The 27,022-nt window shown below is 45.4% G+C and overlaps 1 protein-coding gene across 1 annotated transcript in view; it reads left to right on the forward strand.

The window, feature by feature from the left end:
- The window catches only part of LOC132834281 (dynein axonemal heavy chain 8-like), a 1,170,382-nt gene that overhangs the window by 582,922 nt on the left and 560,438 nt on the right, over positions 1 to 27,022 (forward strand). The window contains exons 31-32 of the mRNA XM_060853001.1: positions 8,645 to 8,707; positions 12,554 to 12,654. Coding sequence (XP_060708984.1) covers positions 8,645 to 8,707; positions 12,554 to 12,654 — 164 coding nt within the window. The remainder of the gene's footprint in view (positions 1 to 8,644; positions 8,708 to 12,553; positions 12,655 to 27,022) is intronic.

The following is a 27,022-nucleotide window of genomic DNA, read 5'->3' on the forward strand; positions in this document are numbered from 1 at the left end:
ACCAACTCCCACAGCTACCTGAGCTACCCTGGCCATCTCTTATTCCCAATTCCTCCACCTCTGTCTATTCCCAGGATGACTGATTCCACGTCAGAAATTCCCCGTTGGCTTCCTTCTTCCACGATCACAACTTCCCTTCCCATGTGGTTGACGATGCCCTCCACGCATCTCCTTCACTTCACGCACCACCGGCCTTGAACCCACCCCTCCCAACGCAACAAGGACAGTGCCCCCACCGGTTCTCACCTTCCACCCCACCAATTTCCACATACAAGGCATCATCCTCCACCACTTCTGCCACCTCCAAATTGACCCCACCACCAGAGATATATTTCCCTTCCCACCCCTAGCAGCTTTCTGAAAAGACCATTCCCTCCGCAACTCCCTCGTCAGGTCCACACCCCCACCAGCCCTCACCCCAATCCTGGCACCTTTCCCCACCAGTGCAGGAAGTGCAAAATGTGTGCCCACACCACTCCCTTCACCTCCATTCAAGGTCCCAAGGATCCTTCCATGTCCATCAGAAATTCACCTGCACCTCTACCAATCTCATCTACTGCATCTGTTTCACCGGTGTGATCTCCTCTACATCGGGGAGACAGGATGCCTTCTTGCAGATCATTTCAGAGTACATCTCTGGAACACTCACACTCACCAACCCCACCGCTCTGTGGCTGAACACTTTAACTCCCCTTCCCACTCCGTCAAGGGCATGCAGGTCCTGGGCCTCCTCCACCGCCAAACCGTTACCATCCGACACCTAGAGGAGGAACGCCTCATATTTCCCTTGGGACCCTGTAACCACATGGGATAAATGTGGATTTCACATCTTTCTCATTTCCCCATCCCCCACATTACCCCAGTCCCAACCCTCCAATTCATTCATCACTGACCCATGTGAGCTATAACCTTCTCCCTCCTATCGCTTTCCCAGCTATCTTCCCCTAACCCCATTCCCCTCCCATTTATCTCCCAGCCCCGAACCACAAACCTCATTCTTGATGAAGGGCTTATACACAAAATGTCAATTTTCCTGCTGCTTGACTGGCTGCGCTTTTCCAACACCACACTCTTGACTCTGAATACCAGCATCTGCAGTCTTCACTTTCTCCTGGTTGACCTCAACCTGCTTACCCATGTTTGTAAGACAATCCTTTCTTACCAGGAATCATCCTACTGAACTTTCTGCATACTGCCTCCAATGAAGTGATATATTTTCTTTAATAAGGAACCAAAACTGCTCTCAGTACTCCAGATGTGGCTTCACCAGCACCTTATACAGTTGTAGTAAGACTTCCATATTCTTATGTTCCAACCCTCTTGAACTAAGGGCCAACTTCCATTAGCCTTCCCAATTACCTGTGGCACCTGAGTGCTACCTTTCTGTGTTTCATGCACAAACACCCTAAGTCCCTTTGTGTCACAACATTCTGCAGTTTTTCACCATTTAACTCATACTCTGTTCTTTTGTTCTCCCTTTCAAAGTGAGCAACATCACATTTTCCCATATTATACTCCATTTGCTAGCTTTTTGTAAACTTATGTAACCTCTAACCTGTTTGTATCCATCTTGCAAATTAGTTTTCCACCTATTTGTGTTGTCTACAAATTTGGCTACAGCTCATTTGCTTCCTTCCACCATGTCATTAATATATATGTATATATTGTTAACAGCTGCAGTCCCAGCATTGATCCCTATTCAACCCCACTGTTCACAGATTGTGAATCTGAGAAAGAACTCCTTATCCCCACTCACTATTTCCTGACCATTAGACAATACTCTATCCATGCCAATGGATAGAGCACTGTCGGCTCTTATTATATGACTTAACGTATTGTGAGGAACCTTTTAAAATGCCATCTGGAAGTTCAAATGCAACACCTCCATTGGTTCCACTCTATTTGAGACTTGAAAATTTAATAAATTAGTCAGATATAGAACATAAAACAGTACAGTGCAGGACTGTTTTGGCCCTTAATGTTTTGCCGACTCTAAAATAGAACTAATCTACATACCCTACATTTTATTCCCATGCATGTGCATATCCAGGAGTTGTTTAAAAGTCCCGAATGTATCTGACTCTACCACCACTGCTGGCAGTTCATTCCTTGCACCCACCACTCTCTGTGTAAAGAACCTACCTCTGACATTTCCCCTAAACGTTCCCCCAATCGTCTTAAAATTATGCCCCCTCATGATAGTAATTTCTGCCCTGGGAAAATATCTCTATCCTCTCTATCTATGCCTCCCATCATCTTGTACATCTCTGTCAAGTCACCTCTCATCCTTCTTCGCTTCAATGAGAAAACCCTAGCTCCCTCAACCTTTCTTCATGAGACAAGGCCTCCAAACTAGGCAGCATCCTGGTAAATTTCCTCTGTACCCTCTCTAAAGCTACCACATCCTTCCTATAATGAGGCAACCAGAACTGAACACAATATTCCAAATGTGGTCTAACCAGGGCTTTAACGAATTGCACCATTACCTCATGGCTCTTAAATTTAGTCCCCCTGCTAATGAAAGCTAATATATGCCATATGCCTACTTAACAACCCTATCAACTTGAACAGCAACTTTGGGGGAAGCTATGGACCTCGACCCTAAGATCCTTCTGTTCCTCCACACTAACAAGAATCTTGCCTTTACCCCTGTAATCTGCATTCAAATTCGACATAAAAAATGAATCACTTCACTCTTTCCATATTGAACTCCATCTGCCACTTATAAGTCCAGCCTGCATCCTGTCAATGTCCCGTTGCAACTTGCAACAGTCTTCGACACTATTCACAACTCCACCAGCCTTCGTGTCATCAGCAAACTTACTAACCTACCCTTCCACTTCCTCATCCAAGTCATTTATAAAATCACAAAGAGCAGAGGTCCCAGAACCGATTCCTGTGGATCATTATTGGTCACTGAGCTCCGGGCTGATTACTTCCCATCTGCTACCACTCTCTTTCTTCCATGGGCCAGCCAATTCTGTATCCAGATAGACAGGATGCGCTGTATGCCATGACTCCTGAATGGGCCCACCATGGGGATCCTTATCAAATGCCTTGCTATTATCCATATATATCACATCCATTTCTTTATCATCACCAATGTGTTTTGTCACATCCTTTAAAAATTCAGTCAGGCTTGTGAGGCTTGACCTGCCCCTCACAAAACCATGATGACTATCTCTAATCAAGCTTTGCTTTTCCAAATAATCATAAATCCTTTCTCTCAGAATTTCTCCAATAATTTGCCCACCATTAATGTAAGACTGACTGGTCTATAATTCCCAGGGTTACCCCTATTCCCTTTCTTGAACAAGGGAATAATATTTGCCATCCTCAAATCATCTGGCACTACTCCAGTGGACAGTGAGGATGCAAAGATCATTGTCAAAGGTGTAGCAAACTCTTCCCTCGCTTCCCATAGAAACCTTGGGTATATGCCATCTGGCCCAGGGTACTTAACTAACCTCATGTCTTTTAAAATTTCCAGCACATCCTTCTTCTTAACCTCAACCTGTTCGAGCATATCAACCTGTTTCATGCTGTCTCACAAATAACAAGTTCCCTCTCACAAGTGAATATTGAAGCAAAGTTTTATTAAAGACCTCCCCTACCTGGTCCAATGTCAGGAACAAGTTCCCTCCACTATCTCTGATTGGACCTACCCTCACTCTGGCCATCCTCTTGTTGCTCATGTAAGTGCAGAACGTGTTGGCGTTTCCTTAATCCTACCCGTCAAGGCTTTTCTCATGACCCCTTCTAGCCCTCAAGTCCATTCTAATAAAAAAGTCCATTCTTCAGTTCCTTCCTGGCTACCTTGTAACCCTCTGGAGCCCTGCCTGATCCTTACTTCCTTCACCTTAAGTAAGCTTCCTTCTTCCTCTTGACTAGATGTTCTACATCCCTTACACCCAAAGTTACTTCACCCTACTGCCCCTTCCTTGCCTCAGTGGGACAAACCTATCACAGGATGTGCTCCCTAAACAACCTCCCCATTTCTATTGTGCAGTTCCCTGAGAATATATGCTCCAAACTTATGCTCCACAGTTCCTGACTAATAGCTTTTTAATTCTCCCTCCCCAATTAAATATATTCCTATATAAACCTCCCTTGATGACCTCCCTTTCTGCAATTGTTATACTGTCTCTAATTAGCAATGCCACTCCCCCACCTCCTTTACCACCTCCCTAGTCCTTTTGAACCATCTAAACCCTCGAATATCCAATAACCATTCCTGCCACTGTGAGATCGAAGCCTCTGTAATGGCCACATGATCAAAGCTCCAAGTACTGATCCATGCTCCAAGTTCGTCACCCTTATTCCTGACACTTCTTGTGTTAAAATAGACAAGCTTCAACTCATCACACTGACTGGAACCTTGCCCCATCAACTGTCTCCTTCTTCACAGACTCTCTGCATGCTGTATCTGCCTGTATACCTGTTACTCCATCCTCTGATGCATAGCTTCAGTTCCCATCCACCTACCAAACTAGTTTAACCCTCCTGAAGAGCTCTAGCAAACCCTTTGTGCAAATTTTTGTACCCCTCCAGTTCAGGTTTCCTATTTATGAAACCATGCTGAACATGCTTGGTTGGGTTAGAATTCTCCAATGTGCTGTTATTACTTCCATAATAATTAAGTTTAACATTTTTCCAACAATTGGTTTTAGACTAAGCAGCCTTTTGTTATCAGTTTTTTTTATCTCCCTCCCATTTTGAATTGGCTTGTTACATTAGCAGTTTTCCAATTTCCAATATTCTCTAGGTTTATTGGAAAATTATAAGCAATTTAAGCAATGCATCCATTATCTCTGTAGCTATTTCTTTTAAGTTTCTAGATGCAAGCCGTCAGGGCCTCAGGACTTAACTGCTTTTCATCCCACGTGTTTGTCCATTACTAAAGCTAGAGTGGGGATATTTTTACAAGTCCCTCCCTTGTATTCTTTAGTATTAATGGGATGTTTGAAGTATCTTCCACTATAAAAAACTAATGCAAGATATCTCTTTGACTCCTTTTCCATTTTCTTGTTCTCCATAACTGCCTCCCAACATCAATTTTCTAAGAGCCTATGTTCACTTTAACCTCTCTCTTCCTTTTTATGTATTTGATAAAAGTCTATTGTCAGTTTCTATATTATTCACTAATTTGTTCTCAAAGTTTATTTTATCTCTTATCTTTCTTAGTTCTGTAATGATGGAATCTGAATTTAACCTAAAACTGACTTTTGCCTCTTTATATGCTTTTCTTTCAATTTAATACTCTTCTTAACTTCCTTGGTGAGCCATAGTTGATTTATTCCTTTCTTAGGATTTTTGCTCCTTACTGGGATATGTCTTTGTGAAGAATTATGAATTCTTAAATGTCTGCCATTCCTTGTTTACTGTCTTTCTTACTAATCATTCCTCCCAGTCTACTTTAGCTAACAACCTTAGCCTCATTTCATTATAATTCCCTTTATTTAAGTTAAAAACAGTTGTTTTGACCTAAGTTTCTCACAGTCATATTAAATAGAAATATTAAATTCTATAATTTTATAATGACTGCATCCTAGAGGATCTTTACTCTGAAGTCATTTGCTAAATCTGTCTCATTGCCCTTTACCAGATCCAAGATAAGCTGTTCCCCAGTTGGCTTTGTGACTTTGCTGTAGGAAATTATTTCAACTATGAATTTGTTCCCATAGGTAGGCTTTCCTACTTGATTGACTCAGTCAACATGAAGATTTAAGACATTCATGATGATTGCAGTATTCTTTGTACATGATCCTATTATTTGTTGATTTATATACTTTCTTACAGTGCAGTGACTGTTTGGGAATTTGTACATTAATCTGACCTTGTCTTCTTTCCCTTACTAATATTTACCTCCATCATTCGAGCCAAGATTATCGCTCACAACTGTCCTTTCATCTCTTATTAATTGTGCTACCCATTACCTTTTCCTTCTCACCTGTTTTTTGGAACGCTCAAAAATCCCTGAACATTAAGTTTCCAGTTTGATCTCCTGGTAACTACATCCCTACGATGGCTACAAGTTCATATCTATTTATCTCAATTTGCACCAACAATTCATTTACCTTATTTGAAATACTTCATACATTAAAATGTAAAATCTTTAAGCTTGGCTTTTTCCCATTTTTAATCATCTAACCTTTTCTTGTAGCGTAACCCTCTTGCCCTCGATTATCCAGTTAACTATTTTTGCATTTTATGTTTTTTCATTTATTACTGTTCTTGTTTCTCTTTTTCTTGCCACACTGCTTAAGTTCTCACCCCTGCAATTCTATTTTAAACCTGCCACAACCACACTCTCAAATACTTACCTGAGGACTCAGTCCCAGTTGTAACCCATTCAGTTTGTACTGGTCCTACCACCCCTAGAACCATTCCAATGTCCCAGGATTCAGTCCCATGGAGTTCAGAAAGAAATGGCCACATAGATATAGAAATGGCTTGAAAGACAGAGTGTGGTGATGGAGGTTCCAGTGGTGTGCCACAAGAATTGGTGCTGGATCCACTGCTTTTCGTCAGTTGTATAAATGATTTGGATGAGAACGTAGGAGGTATGGTTAGTTAGTTTGCAGATGACACCAAAATTGGAGGTGAAATGGACAGTGAAGAAGTTTACCTCAGAGGGCAATGAGACCTTGATCAGATGTGCCAATGAGCTGAGGATTGGCAGAAGGAATTTAATTTAGAGAAATATGAGGTGCTGCTGATTTTGGAAAGGCAAATCAGAGCTGGACTTATACACTTAATAGTAAAGTCCTGGGGTGTGTTGCCAAACAAAGAGACTTTGGAGTGCAGGTTCATAGTTCCTTGAAAGTGGAGTCTCAGATAGATAGGATAGTGAAGAAGGCATTTGGTACGCATGCCTTTATTAGTTAGTGCATTGAGTATAAGAGTTAGGAGGTCATGTTGTGGCTACACGGGACATTAGTTAAGTCACTTTTGGAATACTGCATTCAATTCTGGACTCCCTGCTGTTGGAAAGTTCTGAAACTTGAAAGGATTCAGAAAAGATTTGCAAGGATTTTGCCAGGGTTGGAGGGTTTGAGCTTTAGGGAAAGGCCAAATAGGCTGGGGTTGTTTTCCCTGGAGTGAGGGGTGACCTTATATAGGTTTATGAAATCATGAGGGGCATGGATAGGGTAAATAGCCAAGGTCTTTTCCCCAAGGTAGGGGAAGTCCAAAACTAAAGGGCATATGTTTAAGGTAAGACGGGAAAGATTTAAATAGGAAATGAGGGGCAACTTTTTCGTGCAGAGGGTGGTGTGTTTATGGAATGAGCTGCCAGAGGAAATGGTGGAGGCTGGTACAATTACAACATTTAAAAGGCATCTGGATGTGTTTAAAAATAGGAAGGTTTTGATTTAATCCCTGCCCTCCCCTTCACTGTTTGATCACACAGCATTGCCCTTTGATGTGAAGGGCGTTGCTTGTCACTGGCCACTTGGGTGTTTCTTTCCTTGCTGGTAGTGGAAACTGAATAAAGATTTGTGCACCTTGTGTCTTTCACTGTGTCTCACACCTGCACACACACAATATGGGTGCAGGGGAAAAAATAAGTAAAAAAGAGAAAGAAAAGAAAAAAAATAAACAGAATGTTTTCCCTCAACATTTTGTTGCAAATGGAGATCTGTTTAGCTCAGTTGGCTCAATGTCTAGTTTATGATGCAGAGTGACATCAATAGCGTGGTTTCAATTTCTGCATTAGCTGAGGTTACTGTAATGGACTCTCCTCTTGCTTGAGGTGTGATGACCCTCAAATTAAAACACTACCCATGGGCTCTTATGGCACAGTTTCTGAGACAAGAGGCCTGGATTCGAGTTGCACCTGATTCACAGATACCTGAAAAGATCTTGGAAAATGTCCCCACCCAAACTATCACTAGTCACCTTTCTTTAAGGAATGAGCAGCGCTATGGGCTGATAAAACTATAATAGCTTTGACTTGATCTTGCAAATGGTCCTGATGAATGCAAGACAATTAGCTTTGGCAAAATGTCTTTTGTCAGTAAAATACTTATTATCTATATTTACATACATATGTATGTCTATATTAAAGAAGACACATTTATTGTTGCTTTGCAGTGATATACTGTGTAACATGGTATTGATCCATGGATTATTCGCAGTGCATGCTCCATCCAGAGTCCCTAGAACTGACAACTGGGCTTTTTACACAGAAGTGGAATTTGGCTTTTTTTTTGCTAGGTTTATTCTGTCAAGCAGAATATTTCTGTCGATTAATTACTATTACATGTTTTATGGGTACAATGCAGTATTCCTGCATTAGAAAGCTGACATACATTTGAGTAAAATGGATCAAGTTATAACACTTGTGGAGTGTTCGTGATGCCAGCATTAATTTTGATATAAAATAAAGTTAGAATTTGTATTCATACCAGTCCTTTTGAAGAGCAGTAAAAAAATGAATTACATCATGTCACAGTGTTAGATCAGTAAGTAGTTTCACTTTGCATTTATCTATAAGAACTTCAGTCGTGAACTTATTATGGATTGATACTTCTAACACTTTCTGAAATTTTAATTGCTGGCTTGAATTTAGTTGAGAATATAGAACACACTTATTCAGATAAAATCACTTTTATGAACATTATATTTCATTCTGTTGTTTTAGGAAGGCCCAATGGTTCCAGGTATTGCACCTGCAGAAGCCAGCACCAGATTGCAGATCTTTCAGGTAACAGCAAAGAGAATAACTATGTAAATTGATGATTGAGGAGTAAAACAACAAAAATAAATCAATTTTTTTACAATTGCTCTCTCATGAATTCTTGCAAATATATAATTTTGTTGATGATGAAGACCTTATGCTCAAAACTTTGACTCTCCTGCTCCTCAGATACTGCCTGACTGGCTGTGTTTTGCCAGCACCACACTTTTTGATTATATTTGTGTTGTGCTTTGCTAACTTCAGTTCAGGTCAGTTTTCACATTTTCTTTCATTGACTCGTGGGACTTAACCAGTGATGAATGGGCCACCATTTATAAATTGTCCCTCATGATCTTTTAGTAGGTGGTGGTGAGCAGCCATCTTGAAATATTGCCATCCATGTCCTTATGCCATACTGTTTGGGATGTTATGGATTAAGCCAGACCACTCAAAACATTCTTGAGCAGGAAACCCAGGCCATAACGTTTCAATTTGGTACAGTGCAAATTACCCAGAGTAAGCTAGCTAGGTTAACTACCAGGTTTTAAAACAAATATGTATTCACAAAATTACACAATGAAATACAACAGAATAAAGAACCCCAACAGAACTCAGTCTATCTAAACTAGACTTAATTTTGCTGTCCTGAACATACATAACAGTCCCAATAAGCAAGCACCCTTAAAACACAGTAAAAAATGCAATAGATGCTTACAGGCCGAAGTTAGAAGGGTAGAAAGAGAGAGAGCCTGTTAACGCAGTACACTGCTGAACTCCTAACTGGTTCTCGACTGAACTGCTCAGCTAGAGAGCTGACCACTGCCCTTTCATTAAACAGGTCACTTCTAAAACATGACCACTTTGGCCTGGAGTCTCATCTATTTATGTGTAAACAAAAAGGTCTCTCACTATCCTTTAATCTCTGTACCAAACCAGTCTAATTGGAACCCAGCTTGTTTATAACCCCTCTGAAAAAAAATCAAGGACACAGTATCTGTGAGAAAAGGAACAGCTTTTAGAAAAAGGGATCAGCTTTGTGACAGGGAGGAAATTCCAGGATTTTAACCCAGTGACAATGAAAGAATACTGATATATTTTGAAGTTAGGATGGGGGATGGTTTTGAGGGGAATTTCCAAGTAATGGTGTTCCTGTGTGTCTGCTGTCCTTCTCCTTCCAGGCATTAAATGCTGTGGGTTTGCAAGGTCCTGTTGAAGGCTCCTTGGTGAATTACTGCAGTGTGTGTTATGAATGGTAAAATCTGCTGCTACTGAGAGTTGGTGGTGAAGTGACTGAATGTTTGTGAATGTGGAGCCAATCAAACCACTGCTTTGTCCTGGATGGTATCAAGATTAGGGTGGCATGGTGGCTCAGTGGTTAGCACTGCTGTCTCACAGTGCCAGGGGGCCTAGGTTCAATTCCACCCTCGGGCGACTGCATGGAGTTTGCACAGTCTTCTTCATGGGTTTCCTTTGGATGGCCAGTTTCCTCCGACAGTCCAAAGATGTGCAGGTTAGATGGATTGGCCATGTTGAAATTGCCCATAGTGTCCAGGGATGTGTAGGTTTGGTGGAGTAGCCATGGGAAATGTAGGGTTACAGGGATAGTGTGGGGGAATAGGGGTTTGAGGATGATGCTGTTTGGAGGGTTGCTGAATAGCCTGCTTCCACACTGTCGGGATTTTATGAAGCTTCTTGATTTGCTCCCACCCAGGTAAGTGAGGTGTATTACATCACACTCCTGACTTGTGTCTTGTAGATAGTGGACAGGCTTTGGGGAGTCAGGAGTTGAGTTAGGTGAGGTATTGTTAGCCTCTGGTCTGCTCTTCTAGCCACTGTTTTTTATGCGGTGAGGTCAGATCAGGTTCTCGCCAATGGTGTTCAACAGAATGTTAGTAGACGGAGATTCAGTATTGGTAATGCCATCCATGGAATAACAAAGGCAGTGATTAGATTGTCTCTTATTAGAGAACTTTAATGTTTGGCTTTTGTGTGGCATGAATGCTATTTACAACCTGTCAGCCCAAGCATGGATAATGTTCAGGTATTGTTGCATTTGGACATGAATTGCTTCTGTACATGAGGAGTTGTGAATAGTGCTGAACATTGTGTAATCTTTAGCGAACATACCCATTCTGGCCTTTTGATGGAGGTAAGGTTGGGCAGAGGACTATATCCCGATAAAGTCTTGTAAAGATGTCCTGGAGCTGAGATGACTTACCTCCAACAACAATAACCATGTGCAAGGTTTGATTCCAACCAGTGGAGTATTTGTCCCCTGATGCCCATTGATTCCAGTTTGGCTAGAGTGCCTTGATGACATACCCAGTCAAATGCAGCCTTGATGTCAAAAGGAAGTCACTCTCAAATCGCTTTTGGAATTCAGCTGTTTTGTCCATGTTTGAACCAAGACTGTACTGAGGTCAGGAGCTGAGTCACCCAGGCAGAACCCAAACTGGGAGTCACTGAGCAAGTTATCACTGAATAGGTGCTGCTTGATAGCACTGTTGATGACATCATTCATTTATTTACTGATGATCAAGAGTGGACTGAGTAATTGTTGGGTTGGATTTGTCCTACGTATGGGTACAGAACATACCGGGGAATTTTCCACATTATTTGGTAGATGCCAGTATTCTAGCTGTACTGGAAGAGCTTGGCTAATAGAGTAGCAGTACTGAAGCACAAGTCTTCAGTGCTATTGCCGGAATGTTGTCAGGGCCCAAGGCCTTTGCACTAGCCAGTGCCTAGAACTGTTCCTTCATATCATGTGGTGCAAATCAAATTGGTATTTGAATGCTGGGGACCTCTGGATGTTGAACAGTTATGACAAGACTTCCCTATTTTTAATCTCCGCTTGCAATAAAGGTCAAGATTCAATTAACTTTCTTAATTACTTGCTGTATCAGCATGCTAATCTATTATGTTTCATGCACAAGAACACAAAAACCCCTCTGTGCTCTGCCATTTTGGAGTCCCATGCCATTTAAACCAATGTGCATAACCTTGCACTTTTTACAGTCGGCTCTACCTACTGAGATTTTGTCCAGCTGACCTATAATCTCCTTCAGATTCCTTATGTCCTCATCACAGAATGCCCTCCCACCTGTTTTTGTATCATCAGCAAATCTTGATATGTTGCATTCTGCCCCTTCTTCCAATCCATTCATATAGACAGTAAATAATTGAAGTCCTTACATTGCTCCTTGTAACATCCACTAGTTAAGTCTTTCCAACCTGAAAATAGACTATTTAATTTGACTCTCTGTCCTCTGTGTGTCGAACAATCCTTAATTGATGTCAGTACATTTTCCCAATATCAGGTCTCATGTCTTGTGTAATAACCTTTTATGTGACAACTTATTGAACACCATGTAGGTATGCATTTGAAGATTCTCTACCACAAATATAGTCAGCCAATGGATTATCAGTGAAATGTAGAGATGCTGCCCGCAATTTTTCATCCATTCAATTTAGAGCAACACCTTGAATACCTCTGAAATCCCAGATTCCGTCATAGTCATTGGGTCAAAGAAGGTTTAGTTCATGGTCAGCCATAGTTCAGCATGAATAATTCTTAAAAGAGTAGATCTCCTAATTTAGATATATGTGGACAGTTAATCATATGGAAGACTGAACAAAAGTTCCCTTTTGAATGAGTTTATTTTCAAGCTGACTATTACTGGCTAACTGCCTATCATTACCAACTGATCCCCTGTGCAAAGATGTTTGTAAGCCTAATTACTGAACAATTTAGGTTAGTGGGTGAGAAAATATAGTTTATAAAAATTGCACACATTTGGAAGGAATCTTTATATAATTCCTACATTATAGAACATTATGATTACTTCGCATGTTTTCTGTGATTTATTCCAGAGTTGGTTTGATGAGTTATGGCGGAAGTTTGTGACATACTCTTCAGGAGAGCGTTTATTTGGTTTGCCAGTACAAGATTATGAAATACTGCAGAGAAACAAGTAAGCTGTATTTGACACTCGAAAGAACTGAATTAATTTGCATGTGGCTGCAATGGATATTCTACTCGTGTCAGGAATGCTTTAAACTATCATTTGCAGAGAACCATGCATATCCACTGTATGGACAAGGACAAATTTCTGATTTGAGTTTTTTAGATACCCTACAGTATGGAAACAGGATCTTTGTCTCAACAACCCTCCGAAGAGTAATCCACCCAGACCCACTCCCCTACCCTATATTTACCCCTGACACTATTGGGCAATTTAGCATGTTCAATTTATCTGACCTGCCCTGCACATCTTTGGACTGTGGGAGGAAACCGGAGCACCCGGAGGAAACCCACACATACATGGGGAGAATGTGCAAACTCCTCACAGTCAGTCACCTGAGGTGGGAATTGAACCCGGGTCTCTAGCAGTGCGGCAGAAGTGAGGCAGCAGTGCTAACTACTAGGCCACTGTGCCATCCATGCCATTTGGTTGGGATTGTGCATACTTTCTAGCTGTTCTTTTAATCATAATTGTCGGTACACTTTGCTTTTCAAAGCAAGCACTGTTAGGACTTGAGATCAGTCCAAGACTGCCCTGCTTGTGTATTTTTCCTTCAATCCAGTGTGAGCATACCACATTTTCAGAACTTCTCTTTAGCAATTGGCATACCACACAGCACTGTTGATGTATAAGGGATGAATATCTACATGCCATTAGGACTTTATCATCCACTATCTTTGTCGTTACTTCCTTTCATATCCTAAGGAGTGTCCCAACAGGTTCATGGAATGTGTCAGTATTTAAACCAATTAGTTTTTCTGGTTACTTTTTTCTTGGTGACAGTTATTGTGTTTATTTTTCCCAATTTTTGACCCTTGTTTTTATGTATTTGCTATTAGTCTCTTGGGTCAAAAACAACTGTGATAAACTTAAGTAAGGGTAATATTAAAAGAATGAGGGCTAACCTGGCTGGAGCGGACTGATAAGGGAGTTGAGCAGTAAAAATGATCGAGGAACAATGGCAGACTTTCAAGAAAATAGCTCACAGCAAAAACAGATCCCCGTGAGAAAGAAGTATTCTGTATGGAATGCAAACTTGAATCTGAAAAGGTGTCGCTGTGGAGATACATTTGTAGTTATCTTCCACAAATCCTTAGATTTTGGTAAAATCTGAGAGAATTGAATAACTGCCAATGCAAAAACTTTATTTAAAGAGGAAATGAGTCAAAAGCAGGAAACCGTAGGCTAGTTGCTTAACATCTGTTATTGTGAAAATGTTAAGAATTTATTATAAGTAGAGCGAGTTAGAAACACATATGAGAATAAGAGAAGAAAACAAGTTCTGTGCAATCAGTACAGAGTGCAAGTAGTGGTGAATGGAGTGTGGCACTTTGCTGAATATGGGAATTAGGTGAAGTGAAGGAGGTTTATATTTTCTGCTGTCTTGTTTTCCTAACAACTTCAACACATCAATGGGGGCAGGAGCAGAACTTGGTGCAAGAGGTGGAGATTAACTGAGAAGCACCAGGGATAAGTACAATACAAATAATAAGAGAAGAATACTCAAATTATGGTGAAGGGAGTATCTTTAAGAATAAGTAACTTCAAGTCATGGCAGGCAATGGCAGGTGAGTGGAATATGTAATCTGCTGTATGTGGGAAGTCATGTATCCAGTGTCCAAGATGATCAGGTGTGTTGGAAGTAATCTCAACTGCTGAAATTTCAGTTTGGAGTTTTGAGCAGTGACTGGACACACTGTGGCATGTCCATGAGGCTGAGAGTTAGAATGGTAGCTACACTGCAGTTTAAGGGACTATAAGAAGGAAGGGAAGGGATTACCACTAGACAGTTGAAGACAATGAGCAGATAGTACAGGAATTCCCTGAGGCCTTGCTCAAAACTCAGTTTTCCACTTTGGTAGATGGTGACAGAATTGGTTCCTCAAGGTAGTGCAAGCAGAGCCAAATGTTTATCACTGCTAGTAGTCTGACTGCACAGGAGGAAGAAGGAAACAGTAGCAATAGTAATAGAGGATTCATTAGTTAGGGGAACAGACAGGCATTTCTGCAGCTGCAAACAAGGCTTCAGGATGATGTATTGCCTCCTTGGTGCTACAGTGAAAAATGGCACTGACAGCTGCAGAGCCACCGACGGGGAAAGGTGATAATTCAGAAGCAGTTGTACAAATTGGTACCAATAATATAGTTATAATGAGGGATGAGGTCTGCATCAAGAGTTCAGGGAGCTAAGCAATAGACTAATGATCTGGACCTTAAAGGTTGTAATCTCTGGATTACTCCCAGTGCCATGTGCCAGTGAGCACCAATAGGAGAATAGCGAAGATGAGTTAATGGCTCAATATTGGTGCAGGAAAGAGAATTTTAGACTCCTGGATCACCGGGACTGTTTCTAGAGAAACTTGGGCTTGAACAAGTGGCAAAAACCAAAATGGGACCATCATCCTAGTAGGAGGGTTTGCCAGTGCTCTTGGAAAAAATAGGGCGGCATGGTGGCACAGTGGTTAGCACTGCTGCCTCACAGCGCCAGGGACCTGGGTTCAATTCCCGCCTCAGGCGACTGACTGTGTGGAGTTTTCACATTCTCCCTGTGTCTGCGTGGGTTTCCTCCGGGTGCTCCGGTTTCCTTCCACAGTCCAAAGATGTGCGGGTCAGGTGAATTGGCCATGCTAAATTGCCCGTAGTGTAAGGTAAGGGGTATGTGTAGGGATATGGGTGGGTTGCGCTTCGGCGGGTCGGTGTGGACTTGTTGGGCCGAAGGGCCTGTTTCCACAATGTAAGTAATCTAATCTAAACGTGATTGACAGTGGAAGTAGACACAGACTGGCAGAACAATAGGGACTTAGCTTTGCTTTGGAAAGAAACCAAGGCAGAGGGAGTTCAGCCATGTTGAGCTTCAGGTGACTAAGGTAAGGCTGGATGCCTTCTACTTTAATGTTTGGAGTATATTTAGAAACCAAGGACTGCAGATGCAGGAAATCAGAGTCTAGATTAGAGTGATGCTGAAAAAGATGCTACCTGACCTGCTGTGCTTTTCCAGCACGACTCTAATCTAGACTATTATTACAAACCAGATGAATTAAGGTCTTAAATTGATGTGAAATTGTGATGTTGTCATCACAGAGACAAGATTAAGTTGGGGGGGGGGGTGTGGGAAACAGGGGAGCGGAGGTCAGGACTCACGTTTCAGCATTCCATTTATAGGATCTTCAGGCAGTTAAGGATTGGTGTAAAAGAGGAGGCAGTGTTGCATTATTGATGAAGGAGTTGGTTACTGAAGTAGGGAAGGACGATACTTTGGAAGGATCTTCAAATGAGGTTTTGGTTGTAGAGCTTAGGACTACCAAAAGGGGCAGTCACATTGCTCGGAGTGTATTATAGAACCTCCCAAATATCAGCAAGCAACAGAGAAGCAGATATGTAGACAGTTCGCAGACACTGTAGGCAGCTTGTAAAAACAATAATAGGATAATTATGTTAGGGATTGTTTCACCTTCCCCAAAATTATTTGGGATAGTCATAGTGTAATGAGTCCGGGGGGGCAGATTTCTTGAAATATATTCTGCAGTGCTTTTTATATCAACATAAAGTTAGTCCTACAAGGTATTGGACTTGATTCTGGGGAATGAACCTGGAAGGGTGGTCAAAGTGTCAGTGGGGAGCATTTTAGTATCAGCGACCACAACATCATGCATTTGAGTTTGATATGGAAAAGAGAAAAATGCCCTGCTAAAAAGTGTTTTGCACGGCGAGAAGGCAGATTTTATTAAATAAGGCATAATCTGGCTAAAATAGACTTGGAACAATCTCTTCTAAGTAAATCTACAGCAGAACACATAGAGTAATTCAAAAAGGCTTTGTGAGCATACAGGCCCATCATGTTCCGTAGGGTGAAATGTAGGAGCAAGGTCCCACATGGGAGACTATTTAAGAAGATAAAAGCACATGCAATCCAAGTTAACTTGGCAGGTTTGAATCCGAAATCAGATCACTTCAGGAGGTGGAGGGCGGTGGTAAAAGAATGTTTGTGGGACTGGAGCCCAGTGTCCAGTGACATACCACAGGGATCAGTGCTGGGTTCCTTTTGCATGTTATATAGACAAAAACATGAGGGAATGATAAGAAAAAGTTTGTGGGAAACACAAAGATTGGCAGTGAGCAAGAATGTCTTAGGTTAAAGGAGAATATAAACAGATTGGTCAGATTGGCAGATAAGTGACAAATGAAATTTAACTCTGCTAAGTGTGAGGTGATGCAATTTGGAAGAAGGAATAAAACAAAGGAAGGTTTATGGAATACTTGCTTTTATCAGTTGTAACAGAGATCATAAGAGCAGGGACGTTGTGTTGGACTTGTACATGACTAATATTAGACAAAGATAGAGTACAGTATGCAGCTCTGGTCACCACATCAGGAAGGATGTGATTGCATTGGTGGGGAGGCACAGAACATTGACTGCGATGCTGATTGGGATTGGGCAGTTTACCTCAGAGGAGAGGCTGGATAAGGTCATGTTGTCTTTGTTGTACCAGAAAAGATAAGAGGGGATCTATTTGAGGTGAATAAAATTATGAGAGGGGTGTGGACAAGATGAATAAAAAGCAGCTGTTATCGTTTCTTGAAACATCAATAATAAGTACACATAATTTTAAGGCAAAAGGTAGGAAGTTTAAAAGGGATTTGAGGAAAAGCTTTTTCACCCAGAATCTGGTGGCGGTGTCTGGAATGCACTGCCTGGGGGATGGTCTGGACAGAAAATCTCACAGCCTGTAAAAGGTATCTGTTTGAGAACTTGAAATGTCATAATGTTTAAGGTATGGGCCACCTTCTGGACAGTGTGACCAGTGTAAATTTAGAGCAGCTTTTTTTGTTGATGCAGAGCCTATTCTGTACTCTATGATTATGTGATTTCAAAATTCCACTGTAAGACTACTAGAAATAGGAACAGGAGTACAGGCTGATCAACTTCTCTAGCCTGTATCACCATTCAATAGGATCATGTCTAATTTGACAGCCTCATGTTAACTTTCCTGTGCTTTCCCTGTCACCTTTGATTCCCTGTCTGATTAAGACTGTATCTGTCACAGTGTTAAATATACTCAGGGACACTGCTACCACAGTTCTTTGCAGCAAGGAGGTCCAAAAGCTCATTACCTTCTGAGAGAAGGAACTCCTCCTGATCTCAGGCATCCCTTTAACCTGAGACCATGCCTGCTGGCCCGAGAGTTCTCCATGATTGGAAAACATCCTCTCAGTATTTGTCCTGTCAAGCCCTTTAAGATTTCTATTTATTTTAATGAAATCACCTCTCATTCTTCTAAACTCTGTTGAGTAGTGTCTCAACCTATTTAGTCTTTGCTCAAAAGACAATTCCTCCAAACTGATGATCATCCTAATGAACCTTCTGTTAACTGCCTGCAATGAAATGATATCTTTCCTTAAATAAGAGGACCAAAACTACTGACGGTAGACTCACGAGCACCTTGTACAGTTGCAGTAAGACTTCCATACTCTTATACTCCATAGCTTAAAAATGTGTTGCTGGGAAAGTGCAGCAGGTCAGGCAGCATCAAAGGAGAAGGAGAATCGACGTTTCAGGCATAAGCCTGATTCCTGAAGAATCAGGAACACATTTTTAAGCTCTGATCCCCAGCATCTGCAATCCTCACTTATACTCCTGGAAAGAAGGGCTAACATTGCATTCACCCTCCTGTTTGCCTGCTGCACCTGTGTACTGGCCTCCTGTGTTTCATGCACAAATACCCCCAAGATACTTTGTGTTGCAGCCTTCTGCTGTTGTTTCTTTTCATTTAAATAATACTATGTTCTTTTGTCTCCCTTCCAAAATTAATAACTTCATGTTTTCCCATTTTATATTGCAACTTTGCCAACTAACTTAACCTATCACGATCTCTCTGTGAAACTGTTTATATGCCTCTCCCAATCTACCTTTTCACCTATTTTGGGTCAACTGCAAATTTGGCTACAGTACATTCGCTTCCTTTTTTCAAGTCATTAATGTATATTGTAAACAGTTGTGATCCAAGCACTTGCCCTTATGGAGCCCCACTGGTTGATAATCTGAAGATAATCCCTTATCCCCACTTGCCTTTACCTGCCCATAACTAATTGTCTAAACATACCATATGTTATCTCCTATCTTATGACTCAAAGTTATGTGAGGTACTTCTTCGAATACCTTCTGTAAGTCCAAATACATCTATAGGTTCCCATCTTTCTACTCTGGTTGTGACTTCCTCAAAAAACTCTAATAAATTAGTCAGAAACAATTTCTCTTCTTTGAAGCCATGCTGACTCTGCTTGATTAAATTATGATTTTCCAAATGTTGTGCTATTTACTTCCTTGATAATTGATTCCAGTACTTTTCCAACAATAGATGTTGGACCAATCATCCTAATTCACCCTGCTTTTTGCCTCCCCGCCCCCACCCCCACCAGTTTTAAATAGGAGTGTCATATTGTGAGTTTTCCAGTCCCCTGGTACTTCTTCAGAATACAAGGAGTTTTGGAGAATTACATATGATCAAGCAGAGTCATCATGGTTTCATGAAAAGGAGATCATGCCTAATAAAGTTATTAGAACTCTTTGAGGAGTTAACGAACAGGAGGGACGTATGTATTTGATATAGATTACTGATTGGGTGTCCCACTTTTATTTTCAGTAATGATCCTCCACAATCTACTAGCACTCCATTGATTAGTTTCCAAAAAATGGCATGGGTATTAAAAAAGCAGAAAGTTCTGGGGAAACTCTGCGGATCTGTCAACATCTGTGGAGAGAGAACAAAAGTTAATGTTTTTTCCAGGCCCCAAAGAAGATTCGCACTGGACTTGAAATGTTAACTCTGTTTCTCTCCTCACTGATACTTCCATGTGTACAGAGTTTCTCCAACATTTCTATTCTTTCAGATTTCAAGCATCCACGATATTTTGCTTTTATCTGGGTATTAAAGATGCTGGCTAGAATGTATGTTAAAGTTTGACTGCTAATTGGCTTGCATGTTTTATAAAATTATATTATGACCTTATGCAGACACGATTAGTGTGCTCATAGGTTCTGCCACAGGAATTTCACATGTGACTTACAACAGGTGTTTATGAAATTTGAGTGTTACCGTTGCCTGATGAATAACCATTCCCACTTTGTCTGCAGGTTAATGAGAAATCTCCATTCCTTATCAGATTCCAATTTAAACATCATAATTCTGAAACCTTTTCAGCCCCAGCTTCAGTCTAGACAAAATTTGTAAACGTGCTTAACTCCAGATCGTCTTTCTGAACCTCAATTAAAGACAGATTACTACACACTTATATTGACTTATCTCTATAGTTACTTTGGCTTTCAATGAATTCTTGAAAGGAAAATTTAAATCCTTCTTCCATCAAACGAGTTTGATTGCTTAAAAATGTTATGTATCGTTTTAACATGTTTCATTTAAGGAATAAGGGGTTACTTTTCCAGTGAGCTGGAGTTACTCCAGTGAGCTGGAGGCTCAGATGGAGCAGGGACAGCCAGTGGGCTGTTGGCTCACAAGGAGCAGGGACAGCCAGTGGGCTGTTGGCTCACAAGGAGCAGCGATGTCAGGTGGGTTGGAGGCTCACATGGAGCAGTAACAGCCAGTGGGCTGGAGACTCATATGGAGGAGGGATGGCCAGTGGACTGGAGGCTCATATGGAGCAGGGACGTCCAGTATGCTGGAGGTTCACATGGAGCAGGAACAGCCAGTTGGCTGGTGGCTCACATGGAGCAGGGACAGCCGTGAGCTAGAGACACACATGGCTCATGGACGGCCAGGGGGTTGGAGGCTTACATGGTGCAGGGACAGTCTGTGGGCTGGAGGCAAACATGGAGCAGGGACGGTCAGTGGGCTGGAGGCTCACATAGACCAGTGACGGCCAGGGTGCTAGAGGCTCACCTGGAGCAGGGACAGCCAATCAGCTGGGGGCTCACATGGACCAGGAACAGCCAGTGGGATGGAGGCTCAGATGACGCAGGGACAGCCAGTGGGCTGTTGGCTCAGATGGAGCAGGGACAGCCAGTGGGCTGGAGGTTCACATGGAGCAGGTGCAGCCAGTGGGCTGGAGGCTCAGATGGAGCAGGGACGGTCAGTGGCCGGGAGGTCCACATGGAACACGGATGGCCAGTGAGCTGGAGGCTCACATGGAGCAGGGCTAGCCAGTGGCCTGGAGGTCCACATGGAACAGGGATGGCCAGTGAGATGGAGGCTCACATGGCGGAGGGACAGGCAGTGGGCTGGAGGTCCACATGGAACACGGATGGCCAGTGAGCTGGAGGCTCACAAGGAACAGGAACAGCCAGTGGCCTGGAGGCTCACATGAAGCAGGAACAGCCAGTGGGCTGGATGCTCACATGGGGCAGGGTCGTCCAGTGGGCTGGAGGCTCACATGGAGCAGGTACGGTCAGTGGGCTGGAGGCTCAAATGGAGCACGGACGGTCAGTGGGCTGGATGCTCAGATAAAGCAGGGACGTCAAGTGGGCTAGAGGCTCGCAAGGAGCAGGTGCATTCAGTGGGCTGGAGGCTCACGTGAAGCAGGAAGAGCCAGTGGGCTGGAGGATCACTTGGACCAGGGATGGCCACTTGCCTGGAGACTCACATGGAGCAGAGACAGCCAGTGAGCTCGAGTTTCACATGGAGCAGGGATGGCTGTGGGCTGGAGGCTCACATGGAGCAGGGACAGCCAATGGCCCGGAGGTTCACATTGAACAGGGATGGCCAGTGGGCTGGAGGCTCACATGGAACAGGAACAGCAAGTGGGCTGGAGGCTCACATGGAGCAGGGACAGCCATGACCTAGAGGCTCACATGGAGCAGGGACGGCCAGGGTACTAGAGGCTGACATGATGCAGGGACAGTCAGTGGACTAGAGGCTCACATGGAGCTGGGACGGTCAGTGGTCTGGAAGCTCACATGGAGCAGGGACAGCCAGGGAGCTGAGGGCTGACATGGAGCAGGGACGATCAGTGTCTGGAGGCTCACATGGAGCATGGATGGCCAGTGGGCTGGAAGCTCACATGGAGGAGGGACGGCCAATGGGCTGGAGGCTAAAATGGAGCAGGGACAGCCAGTGGGCTGGATTCTCACATGGAGAAGGGATGGCCAGTGGGCCAGAGGCTCTCATGGAGCAGGGATAGCTGTGACCAAGAGGCTCACATGGAGCAGGGGTGGCCAGGGTGCTAGAGGCTGACATGATGCTGGGACAGTCAGTGGGCTAGAGGCTCACATGGAGCATGGACTGTCACGGAGCTGAAGGCTGACATGGAGCAGGGACGATCAGTGTCTGGAGGCTCACATGGAGCACGGATGGCCAGTGGGCTGGAAGCTCACATGGAGGAGGGACAGCCAATGGGCTGGAAGCTCACATGGAGCAGGGATATCCAGTGGGCTGGAGGCTCACATGGAGCAGGGACAGCCAGTGGCCTGGAGGTTCACATTGAACAGGGATGGCCAGTGGGCTGGAGGCTCACATGGAGGAGGGACAGTCAGTGGGCTGGAGGCTCACATGGAACAGGAACAGCAAGTGGGCTGGAGGCTCACATGGAGCAGGGACAGCCATGACCTAGAGGCTCACATGGAGCAGGGACGGCCATGACCTAGAGGCTCACATGGAGCAAGGACAGCCAGGGGGCTGGAGGCTCACATGGTGCAGGGATTGTCAGTGGACTAGAGGCTCACGTGGAGCTGGGACGCTCAGTGGGTTGCAGACTAATATGGAACTGAAGTGTCCAGTGGGCCGGAGACTCAGATGGAGCATGGACGGTGTTAGGACGGAATTCGTCCAAGCGTGTTCTTTTAAGGAGAGACCACACTTACCCAATTATTTGATATAATTGGAGGTACATTTATTTAGCTGCAGAAACTTAGCTGTTACAGCGAAGCACGAAAGATCGAATGGTTCGCTGGAGAAAATGTACAAGTTCTGAAAATCTATCGATAAGCTCCGTTAGTTATACTATTTTCTAATCTCAATTCATGCAACGTGATCTTTCACAAACAAAAGCCTTCTTCAAAATGGTATCATTTGCAAACAAAGGTTCTATGTATTCTGGAAACATTTTAGTAGATTTCACAAAGGCTTTACATATATTAGAAACATTCAATATCTTGCATACAAGGAATTACTAGATGTTTGCAACGTTTCCTCGCCTTTAAATCTTATCGCATAGTTTACCAGGCAGAATTGACCTTGTAGATAGTCTCATTTGAAAACTACCATTGTTATCTATTATGGCAAAGAGCCAAGAATTATAAATCACTTTGGTCATCAATTTTAAACTATAGGTTCACAGCGCCCCTCGATGTCCTACGAAGTAACTACATCTCTGTCCTCTCATGGGCTTCTATAATATCCTAACAACGGCCAGTGGGCCGGAGGCTCTCATGGAGCAGGGATAGCTGTGACCTAGAGACTCACATAGAGCAGGGGCGGCCAGGGTGCTAGAGGCTGACATGATGCTGGGACAGTCAGTGGGCTAGAGGCTCACATGGAGCAGGGACAGCCACGGAGCTGAAGGCTGACATGGAGCAGGGACGATCAGTGTCTGGAGGCTCACATGGAGCACGGATGGCCAGTGGGCTGGAAGCTCACATGGAGCAGAGACAGCTAGTGGGCTGGCGGCTCACATGGAGCAGGAACAGCCAGTGAGCTGGAGGTTCACATGGAGCAGGGACGGTCAATGGGCTGGAGGCTCACATGGAGCAGGTATGGCTGTGGGCTGAAGGCTCACATGGGGCAGGGACAGTCAGTGGGCTGGAGGCTCACATGGAGCAGGTACGGCTGTGGGCTGGAGGCTCACATGGAGCAGGGACAGCCAGTGTCCTGGAGGTCCACATGGAACAGGGATGGCCAGTGAGCTGGAGGCTCACATGGAGGAGGGACAGTCAGTGGGCAGGAGGCTCACATAGAACAGGAACAGCCAGTGGCCTGGAGGCTCACATGGACCAGGAACAGCCAGTGAGCTGGATGCTCACATGGGGCAGGGTCGTCCAATGGGCTGGAGGCTCAGATGGAGCAGTGCCATTCAGTGAGCTGGAGGCTCACATGGAGCAGGAACAGCCAGTGGGCGGGAGGCTCACATGGAGCAGAGACAGCCAGTGAGCTGGAGGCTCACAAGGAGTAGGGACGTCAGGTGGGCTGGAGGCTCACATGGAGCAGGGACAGCCAGTGGACTGGATGCTCACATGGGGCAGGGTCATCCAATGGACTGGAGAATCACATGGAGTAGAGACAGCCAGTGGGTTGGAGACTCACATGGAGCAGGGATGGCTGTGGGCTGGAGGCTCACATGGAGCAGGACAGCCAGTGGGCTGGAGGTCCACATGGAACAGGGATGGCCAGTAGACTGAAGGCTTACATGGAGGAGGGACAGCCAGTGGGCTGGAGGCTCACATGGAGCAGGGACAGCCAGTGGGCTGGAGGTCCACATCGAACAGGGATGGCCAGTAGGCAGAAGGCTTATATGGAGCATGTGCATTCAGTGGGCTAGAAGCTCACATGGAGCAGGGACATTTGTGGGCTGGAGGTTCCCGTGGAGCAGGAAGAGCAAGTGGGCTGGAGGCTCACTTGGACCAGGGATGGCTGTGGGCTGGAGGCTCACATGGAGGAGGGACAGTCAGTGGGCTGGGGGCTCATTGGAACAGGAACAGCCAGTGGCCTGGAGGCTCACATGGAGCAGGAACAGCCATTGGGCTGGAGGCTCACAAGGAGCAGGGACGTCAGGTGGGTTGGAGGCTCACATGGAACAGGGACAGTCAGTGGGCTGGAGGCTCACATGGAGGAGGGATGGCCAGTGGGCTGGAGGCTTACCTGCAGCAGGGACAGCCAATTGGCTGGAGGCTGACATGGAGCAGGAACAGCCAGTGGGCTGGAGGCTCACATTAAGCAGGGATGGACAAGGGGCTGGAGGCTGACATGCAGCAGGGTCAGCCAGTGGGTTGGAAGCTCACATGGAGCAGGGACACTTAGTGGGCTGGAGGTTCGCATGGAGCAGGAACATTCATTGGGCTGGAGGCTCATATGCAGCAGGGACAGCTGTGACCTAGAGGCTCACATGGAGCAGTAACAGTCAGTGGGCTGGAGGCTCACATGGAGCAGGGAGTCAGGGGGCTGGAGGCTCACATGGAGCAGAGACGGTCAGTGGGCTGGATGCTCAGATAGAGCAGGGACGTCAAGTGGGCTGGAGGTTCACGTGGAGCAGGAAGAGCCAGTGGGTTGGAGGCTCACTTGGACTAGGGATGGCCAGTTGCCTGGAGACTCACATGGAGCAGAGACAGTCAGTGGACTGGACATTCACATGGAGCAGGGACAGCCAGTGGCCTGGAGGTTCACATTGAACAGGGATGGCCAGTGGGCTGGAGGCTTACATGGAGGAGGGACAGCCAGTGGGCTGGAGGCTCACATGGAGCAGGAACAGCCAGTGAGCTGGAGGCCAAGGAGCAGGGGCGTCAGGTGGGCTGGAGGCTCACATGGAGCAGGAATAGCCAGTGGGCTGGATGCTCATCTGCAGCAAGGACAGCCAATTGGCTGGAGGCTCAAGTGGAGCAGGGACAGCCATGACCTTGAGGCTCACATGGTGCAGGGACGGCCAGGGTGCTAGACGCTGACATGATGCAGGGACAGTTAGTGGACTAGAGGCTCACATGGAGCTGGGACAGTCAGCGGTCTGGAAGCTCACATGGAGCAGGGACAGCCAGGGAGCTGAGGGCTGACATGGAGCAGGGATGGCCAGTGGACTGGAGGCTCTCATGGAGCATGGACAGCCGTGACCTAGAGACTCACATGGAGCAGGGGCGGCCAGGGTGCTGGAGGCTGACATGATGCTGGGACAGTCAGTGGGATAGAGGCTCACATAGAGCAGGGACAGCCACGGAGCTGAAGGCTGACATGGATCAGGGACGATCAGTGTCTGGAGGCTCACATGGAGCACGGATGGCCAGTGGGCTGGAGGCTCACATGGAGGAGGGACGGCCAATGGGCTGGAGGCTAAAATGGAACAGGGACATCCAGTGGGCTGGAGGTTCACATGGAGCAGGGACAGCCAGTGGGCTGGAGGCTCACATGGAGCAGGGACAGCCAGTGGGCTGGAGGCTCACATGGAGCAGGGACAGCCAGTGGGCTGGAGGCTCACATGGAGCAGGGTCAGCCATGAGCTAGAGGCTCACATGGAGCAGGGATTGTCAGTGGACTGGAGGCTCACATGGAGCAGAAACAGACAGTGGGCTAGAGGCTCACATGGATGAGGGACGGCCAATGGGCTGGAGGCTAAAATGGAGCAGGGACATCCAGTGGACTGGAGGCTCATACGGAGCAGGGTCAGCTATGAGCTAGAGGCTCACATGGAGCAGGGATTGTCAGTGGACTAGAGGCTCACATGGAGCTGGGATGCTCAGTGGGTTGCAGATTAATATGGAACTGAAGTGTCCAGTGGGCCGGAGGCTCAGATGGAGCATGGACAGCCAGTGGGCTGGATGCTCACATGGAGCAGGTACAGCCAGTGGGCCGGAGATGTAGATGGAGCAGAGACAAAGTGGGCTGGAGGCTCACATGGAGCAGGGACAGCTAGTGGGCTGGAGGCTCACATGGAGCAGGGACAGCTAGTGGGCTGGAGGCTCACATGGAGCAGGGACAGCTAGTGGGCTGATGACTCACATGGAGCAGGGACAACCAGTCGGCTGCAGGCTCACACGGAACCAGGGACAGACAGTGGGCTGGAGGCTCACATGGACCAGGTACGGCTGTGGGCTGGAGGCTCACATGGAACAGGTATAGCCAGTGGGCTGGAGGCTCACATGGAGCAGGGGCAGTCAATGGGCTGGAGGCTAAAATGGTGCAGGGACATCCAGTGGACTGGAGGCTCACATGAAGCAGTGACAGCCAGTGGGCTGGATGCTCACATGGGGCAAGGTCGTCCAATGGGCTGGAGGCACAGATGGAGCAGTAGCATTCAGTGGGCTGGAGGCTAACATGGAGCAGGAACAGCCAGTGGGCTGGAGGCTCAGATAGAGCATGGATGGCCAGTGGGCTGGAGGTTCACATGGAGTAAAGACAGCCAGTGGGCTGTTGGCTCTGATGGAGCAGGGATGGCCATTGGGCTGGAGGCTCACATGGAGCAGGGACGACCAGTGGGCTGGAGGCGCGCATGGAGCAGGGACTGCCAGTGCGCTGGATACTCACATGGAGTAGGGACAGCTCTTGGTCTGAAGGCTCACATGGAGTAAAGACAGCCAGTGGGCTGGTGGCTCAGATGGAGCAGGGATGGCCAGTAGGCTGGAGGCTCACATGGAGCAGGAACAGTCAGTGGGCTGGAGGCTCACATGGAG

This window comes from Hemiscyllium ocellatum, chromosome 3 (genome assembly GCF_020745735.1).
Source record: "Hemiscyllium ocellatum isolate sHemOce1 chromosome 3, sHemOce1.pat.X.cur, whole genome shotgun sequence".
NCBI classification, from domain to species: domain Eukaryota; kingdom Metazoa; phylum Chordata; class Chondrichthyes; order Orectolobiformes; family Hemiscylliidae; genus Hemiscyllium; species Hemiscyllium ocellatum.